The sequence below is a fragment of the Carlito syrichta genome, unplaced genomic scaffold (assembly GCF_000164805.1).
Source record: "Carlito syrichta isolate Samal-C Ts95f unplaced genomic scaffold, Tarsius_syrichta-2.0.1 Scaffold311480, whole genome shotgun sequence".
Lineage (NCBI taxonomy): Eukaryota > Metazoa > Chordata > Mammalia > Primates > Tarsiidae > Carlito > Carlito syrichta.
In genome coordinates, this window is record NW_007255576.1 from 419,691 (window position 1) to 427,554 (window position 7,864).

Sequence of the window (7,864 nt, forward strand, 5' to 3'; positions counted from 1 at the left end):
AGGGTTTACAGAGTAATAACTTGTGTTGTTGTAAATTACCTCATCTGTATACCTTGTATTGGGACACTATTTCTCAGCACTACCTTTGTCTGCATTGCTTAGATGGCAGGAGATGGAATGGCCAATATAAAACAGTTGTGTTGGCAATTACCCAGAAAGGTTTTTTTAAAGTATTTTTAACTCTGTTTGAAGTGCTCCCCCCCTTTAAGTTTGAAGTCAGAAGTCCTTCCCTCCTTGATTTATTGGTTGTAATTGTATTGTAATTGGTATCACTAAAACATAACTGGGCTGGGAAGAAGTTGTGCCATGAAGGTCTTTATTTTTTATTTTTATTTTATTTTATTTTTTTTGAGTTGGAGTCTCACTCTGTCGCCCACACTGGAGTGCAGTGGCCGCTCCTGGCCACAGCAGCCTCGACCTGCCGGGCTCCAGCGATCCTTTTGCCTCAGCCTTCCAAGTAGCCGGAATTACAGGCGCGTGCTACCACGCCCGGCTAATTTTTTTAAAAATTTTATTGTAGAGATGAGGTCTCGCTGCCCAGGCGGGTCTCGAACCCGCAGGCTCAGGCAATCCACTCACCTCAGCCTCCCAAAGGCACGGGATTACAGGCTGAGCCACCGAGCCCGGCTAATTTTTTTAAAAATAAAATCATTTAAATAAATAAATTTAAAAAAAGATTTCTCTATAGCATACAGCATGTAATGCTGTTTGATAGCATTTTGGTCACAGTAAAACTTTTCAAAATTGGAATCACTCCTTCTCAAAGAAGATGTTACTTTATCAACTAAGTTTATGTCTATTCTAAATTCTTTGTAGTCATTTCAACAATGTCCACAGCATCTTCACCAGATAATAAATTCCATCTCAAGAAACTGCTTTCTTTCTCATCCATAAGAAGCAATTTCTCATCTGCTCCAGTTTTATCATGAGATTCCAGCAATTCAATCAGATCTCAGGCTCCAACTGTAACTCTAGTTCTCTTCCTGTTACAAGCATATCTGTAGCTACTTCCTCTACTAAAGTCTTGAAGTCCTCAAAGTCATCCACAAGGGTTGGTATCAACTTCTTTCAAATTCCTACTGACGTTGATATGTTGACCTCCTCCCGTGAATCATAAATGTTCATAATGGCATCCAAAATGGTGACTCTTTTCCAGAAGGTTTTCAATTTACTTTGCCCAGATCCATCAGAGGAATCACTATCTATGCCAGATATAGCCTTATAAAATGTATTTCTTAAATAATAAGACCTGAAAGTCAAAATTACTCCTTGATGCATGGGCTGAAGAACGGATGCTGTTGGCAGGCATGAAAACAACATTAATCTCCTTATATATCTTTATCAGAACTTTTGGGTAACCAGAGCAGCAATATTTTGAAAAGAATCTTTCAAAGCAGTAGGTCTGAAAGGAATGAAGAGTAATATTTTGAAAGGAGTATTTCTGAGCAGTAGATTTCAACATTGGGCTTAAAATATTCAGTAAACCATGCTGTGAACAGATATGCTGTCATCCCAGCTTTGTTGTTCCATTTCTAGAGCACAGGCGGAGTAGACTTAGCATAATTCTTAAGGGTCCTAGGATTTTTGAAGTGGTAAATAAATACTGGCTTCTTCACCAAAGTCAAGAGTTGCATTAACTTCCAAGAAGTAAGACACTGACATTTGAAGTAAGACATTGTATTTCCTCTCTAGAAGTAAGACATTGACATTTGAAGTAAGACATTGTATTTCCTCTCTAGCTATAAAAGTTCTAGATGGCATCTTCTTCCAGTAAAAGACTGTTTCATCTACGTTAAAAATTTATTTTTTAGTGTAGCCACCATGAACAATGATCTTAGCTAGATCTTCTGGATAACTTGCAGCTTCTCCATCAGCACTTGCTGCTTCACCTTGCACTATTATATTATGGAGGCAGTGTCTTTCCTTAAATTCCATGAACAACCTAGCTTCAAACTTTTCTTCTGCCACTTTCTTTTTTTTTTTTGAGTTGGAGTCTCACTCTGTCGCCTAGACTAGAGTGCAGTGGCCGCTTCCGGCTACCGCAGCCTCAACCTGCTGGGCTCCGGCGATCCTTCCGCTTCAGCCTTCCAAGTGGCTGGAACTACAGGAGCGTGCTACCACACCCGGCTAATTTTTTATTTATTACAGAGATGAGGTCTCACCAAGTTGCCCAGGCGGGTCTCGAACCCGCGGGCTCAGGCAATCCACTCACCTCAGCCTCCCAAAGCGCTGGGATTACGGCTGAGCCACCAAGCCCAGCTTCTTCTGCCACTTTCTCACCTCTCTCAGCCTTCAAAGAATTGAAGACAGTTAGGGCCTTGCTCTGGATTAGGCTTAAGGGAATGTTGTGGCTGGTTTAATCTATCCAGACCACTAAAACTTTCTCTATATCAGTAATGAGGCTGTTATGCTTTCTTTTCATTTGTGTTCACTGGAGTTGCACTTTTTGAGTGGGGGACAAGCTCTGTCGCCCAGGCTAGACTGCAGTGGCGATTCTGGCTCAACGCAGCCTTGATTGGCTGGGCCCAGATGATCCTTTCACCTCAGTCTCCTGAGTAGCTGAAATTACAGATGTGTGCCACCAAGCGTGGCTAATTTTCTTATTTTCTGTAGAGACAAGGTCTCCATTATGTTGCTCAGGCTGGTTTCGAACTCGTGGGCTTAAGCAATCCACCCACTTAGGCCTCCCAAAGTACTGGGATTACAGGTGAGAGCCACGACGCCGGCTGGAGTAGCACTTTTAATTTTCTTCAAGAACTTTTCCTCAGCATTCACAACCAGCTAGCTGTTCCACACTACAAGAGGCCTAGTTTCCACTTATCTCTCTGCTTTCAACATATCTTCCTCACTAAACTTAATTATTTCTATCATTTGATTTAAAGTGAGTGACATGCAACTCTTCCCTTCACCTGAACACCTAGAGGCTATTATAGAGTTAATTGGCCTAATTTCTTTTTTTTTTTTTTCCTTTAGGCCATTTAAATGAACATGAACAACAAAGCCACAAACTCTTGTTTTCTCAGACTTTCAACCAGAGCTGACTTCGTACACGGTGGTCGCCACTTGCTTCCCGCTATGGGCCTAATTTCTTCTTCTTTTTTTTTTTTTTGAGTTGGAGTCTCACTCTGTCACCCAGACTGGAGTGCAGTGGCTGCTCCCGGCCACCACATCCTTGACCTGCTGGGCTTCGGCGATCCTTCCGCCTCAGCCTTCCAAGTAGCTGGAACTACAGGCATGCGCTACCACGCCCGGCTAATTTTGGTTTATTGTAGAGATGAGGTCTCGCCAAGTTGCCCAGGTGGGTCTCGAACCCGCGGGCTCAGGCAATCCACTCACCTCAGCCTCCCAAAGCGCGGGATTACAGGCTGAGCCACTGAGCCTGGCTTATTTTAATTTTTTATTATTATAATGATGTGGCATATGGGCCTAATTTCAATATTGTTGTGTCTCAGGGAACAGGGAGGCCTGAAGAGCAGGAGATAGATAGTGGGACAGCAGGTTGGTGGAGCAGTCAGAACATGCACATTTATTGATTAAGTTTGCTGAGCCATATGGGTGCGGTTTGTGGTGCTCCAAACAACTACGATGGTAACATTGAAGACCAGTGATCACAGATCACCATAACAGATATAACAATAATGAAAAAGTCTGAAATATTGCAAGAATTATCAAAGCATAACAGAGACACGAAGTGAGCAGATGCTGTCAGAAAAATGGCAACGAAAGAGTTGCTCAACACAAGGTTGCTACAAACCTTCCATTTGTAAAAAACACAGTATCTGTGAAATACAATAAAGCAGAGTGAAAAATGAGTTAGCCTATGCCTGTATATATGCTGCTGAAGTAAGCCTTATATTCATTCTTTTTCTTGAACCAAGAGCAGTATTCATAATAACGGCCCCAAGGATACATTTCTATCCTGGAGAAACTAAAGCAAGAAATAGCCCTTTATATCCCAAATCCAGGTGAATAAGATTCTCTTTCATTCTGATGTTTTTTTCAAATGGAATTTTCTACATTTTATAAAGAATTTTCCAGGCCGGGCTCGGTGGCTCAGCCTGTAATCCCAGCACTTTGGGAGGCCAAGGCAATTGGATTGCCTGAGCCTGCGGGTTTGAGAACAGCCTGGGCAACTTGGCGAGACCTCGTCTCTACAATAAATCAAAAATTAGCTGGGCGTGGTAGCCCACGCCTGTAGTTCCGGCTACTTGGAAGGCTGAGGCGGCAGGATCGCCAGGAGCCCAGCAGGTCGACGCTGGAGTGGCCGTGAGCGTGCTACTGCACTCCAGCCTGGGCGACCGAGTGAGACTCCAACTTTAAAAAAAAAAAAAGGACTTTTCCAATTTGTTTTTAAGATGAAAAGATGTTCCTTATTCACTTTTAGCTACACAGAAAGTTAAAATGACCAAGCATTTTCCCCTCAAGTCCCTGGTAAGTCATTTTACATTTCATATACACATAAGTGTCGATGGACATTCTATACATACAACTCTCCCACAGCCAACAAGAGATCACCAAGAGCTTGAATCAAAGGATGCCAATAAACCAAATCCTGAACTAGGAAGTGAGGGGATCTGAAGGAAAGGAAGAAGAGGAATGAAGGCAGAAAAAGGAGAAAGAGAAAGAACAGGCGAAGGCAGAAGCTAATATTAATAAATATTACCTACTGTATACACACCACCACTTGGTGGTTGCTTCCCGGTTTCCATGCTTTGGCCCTGCATCCATTTTTCACACAGCATTGTATGATCTTCATAACCCTGTGTGATCTGGTCACCGCCTAGCTCATCCCGTGCCACTCTTCTCCCTTAATGCTCTTCAGTCAACGGCTTCTTTCTGTTCCTACAGTACTGAATTCTTTCCTACTACAGGGCCTTTGCACTTACTCTTTCCCACGCCTGGACTGCTGTTCACTTATTGTTTTTCATCCTTTAAATTTTAGTTCAAACATCACCTCTTACAAGAGTAATGCCTTGCCACTTCATCATTCTGTTTCCTTTATAGATCTGATCACAACCTGAAACTTTCCTGTTTGTCTGTCTCCATCCACCAACTCCACCGAGGGCAAAGACCTGAAACGTCCTGCTCCACGGTATCTCCAGGAGTTAGAATAGCACCTGGGGCCACAGGCAGCCGATAATTGCAGCTGAGTGAATGGTGGAGGCGGGTGTCCTCAAGTGAATGCATACTGAGGATGAGGATCCTGAGGCTCAGAAACGTTCAAGTGACTCGCAGCAAGTCAGACAGCGAAGGCCTGAACCCGGCAAGCTAGGCTATGTTCTAGCTCGCAGGTTAAGAGACAATCGGCGGAATGGGAAGCTCCGCAAAGGCGAGGTGGCGACCAACACGACCTCAAGTTCCCGCTCCTCCTCACAGCCACGCGTTGCCACGCTTCTCTCTCCCGCCCGGACCGACCGTGGGGTCTCCCCCCCCCCCAGCCCCTAGCCGTGCAGGTCCCTTACTAGGTGGGGATGAGAAGGCATTTGAGGAGAGTCACCCCGAGCGCCAAGGCCGAAAACCAATTGTCAGCGCCAGTCACGATGCCGAAACCTGCCATTCCTACGGCACCGCGGGCTTTCAACCAACTGGATCCACATCCGGGATCCCGCGCATGCGGGGAAGGGCTCCGGAGGCGGTGCCCGCGAGTGCACGCATGCGCACAGCCGCTCGGCCAGTCGGAGGGAGACCGAACTCAGGCATTTAAACCACCCGCCCGCCACCCTTCCACAGCCCCGCCTTACCCCTCCCACCCCGCCTGAGAGGGCTCCATTGCGCATGCGCAGGCCTTTGCCGAGCCAGATTTAAGTTTTATCTGCTACTTCATGCTTGAGTTCAAATAGTAGCAGGTCGTCTGCCCAAGGTCTTGATCGTGCCTGGCATTGGGCTACCTAGGTGAGAAAAAAATTCTGTCTTACTCTAGAGACGTTCACATACTAGCGAAGAAGACAGGATCGTGACCCCAGAGTTACATTAGGTAAAAGTACTTGAGAGTACTGCGGGGGCTCCCAACCCGCACGCCTGCACCAGAGTATTAAATCCAGCTACAGAATGGCATGAGCTGAGATACGGAGGTGAAAAACATTGTATTTCTAGAACTCTGAGCTAGAGTCTTGACTCCGCACCTGCCTGAATGAGACCCATTCTGGAGGCAGGCAAGAGTCTAGTCCTTCTCACACTTAAGGTACAGATAACCCAAGTGAGGATCTTGTTAAAGTTCGGGCTCTGATTCGTTGGCCTAGCAGACTGCCAGATCGTGTCAGTGCTGCTGGTACCGAAGTCACAAGGGGTGAGACATATTCAGTAAAATTTTAGTTTCATCTCATCGTACTGTGTGGTCTTGGACAAACTAAACTCTCTAAACTTCCGTTTCCTTTTTTGGTAAACGGGAGATAAAAATGGTTTCTGCCTCATAGAGTGGTTGTGAGGATTAAATGAGAATGTCTGTACATTGCTTGGTGTTGTTCCAGGACAGAATAAATGCTCAATAATGTGTCTGAGAAGATAAATACCTTTCTGAAAGATGCACAGCAAGTAGATGACAATGTCACTTCCCTAATATGAGCTTATGCCCTCCCATAGCTTCAACTGCCACTCATGTAAATATGATCCACAAATGTATAGCACAAGCTTGGTTCTCCAGACTCTTAACTCCAACCACCTGCCTGACATCTCATAGATTTTTTAAAAAATTTTTCTTTATTTTCATTTTATTTTTGTGGAGATAGGATCTTGCTATGTTGCCCAGGTTAGTCTCGAACTCTTGGGTTCAAGTGATTCTTTTGCCTCAGCCTCCCAAGTGCTGGGATTATAAGCTTGGGCCACTGAGCCAGAGGCCCTCATAGATTTTGTTTTGTTTTGTTTTGTTTTGAGTTGGAGTCTTACTCTATCACCCAGACTGGAGTGCAGTGGCTGCTCCCGGCCATCGCAACCTCGACCTGCTGGGCTCCGGTGATCCTTCCACTTCAGCCTTCCAAGCAGCTGGAACTACAGGCGCGCGCTACCAGGCCCGGCTAATTTTTTGATTTATTGTAGAGATGAGGTCTCGTCAAGTTGCCCAGGCAGGTCTCAAACCCACGGACTCAGGCAATCCACTCACCTCAGCCTCCCAAAAGCACAGGATTACAGGCTGAGCCACTGAGCCCGGCTCCTCATAGATGTTTTAAAGGCAGTTTGTTAGTTTCTTATTGCTGCTGTAACAAATTACCACAAACTTGCTAGCTTTCTTTTTTGCCTTGATCATTACAGAACATCAAGCTTAGTAGCCTAAAACAACACAACTTTATTCTCTTACAGTTCTGTAGACTAAAAGTCTACAATCAGTTTCACTGGGTTAAAGTCAAGGTGACATTAGGGTTGGTTCCATCTGGAAGCTCTGAGGAAAGAATCTGTTCTCTTGACTTTTTCACCTTTTAGGAGTTGCCTGCATTCCTAGGCCCCTTCCTTGTATCACTCCAACCTCCTGCTTCCTTCCTCATAATCTATTACTTTTCTGTGATAACTAAGGTCCAGCAGACAGCAAAGATGATGATGAGGAGGATGCCGACACCAAGTAGCAGAAGACGATGAGGATCTTTAAGTTTTTTGGTTTCTTCCTTAAAAAAAAAAGTCTACTGTGACCTATTCACCCTTCACTTTCCATTTCACCATGTTTTGCTGTTCTAAACATGGTCACCTTCCAGCAGAGGTCTGCTCACCACGGGCAGTGCCACATGTAGGTGACATGCTCTCTGTTTGTGAATTTGCAAAAGGGGAGGGTAAAAAAAACCCAAAACTTCAAAAGCTCTGTTTTTTGAGGATTTTTTTTTCTGTGACCTCTTTCCTTTTTTTTTCAAGAGTTGTGGGGTACTCGTAAGGATTTATTACA

The 7,864-nt window shown here is 44.7% G+C and overlaps 1 protein-coding gene across 2 annotated transcripts in view; it reads right to left on the reverse strand.

Annotated features, from left to right (window-relative positions):
- Positions 1 to 5,615, reverse strand: part of ALG8 (ALG8, alpha-1,3-glucosyltransferase) — a 35,605-nt gene extending 29,990 nt beyond the window's left edge. Inside the window, exon 1 of one of the 2 annotated variants that reach the window (XM_008068706.2) lies at positions 5,463 to 5,615. In XM_008068706.2, coding sequence (XP_008066897.1) covers positions 5,463 to 5,557 — 95 coding nt within the window. In that variant the 5' untranslated portion in view covers positions 5,558 to 5,615. The remainder of the gene's footprint in view (positions 1 to 5,462) is intronic. The other variant, XM_008068704.2, reaches the window with a different exon arrangement.
- Positions 5,616 to 7,864: the final 2,249 nt, after the last annotated feature.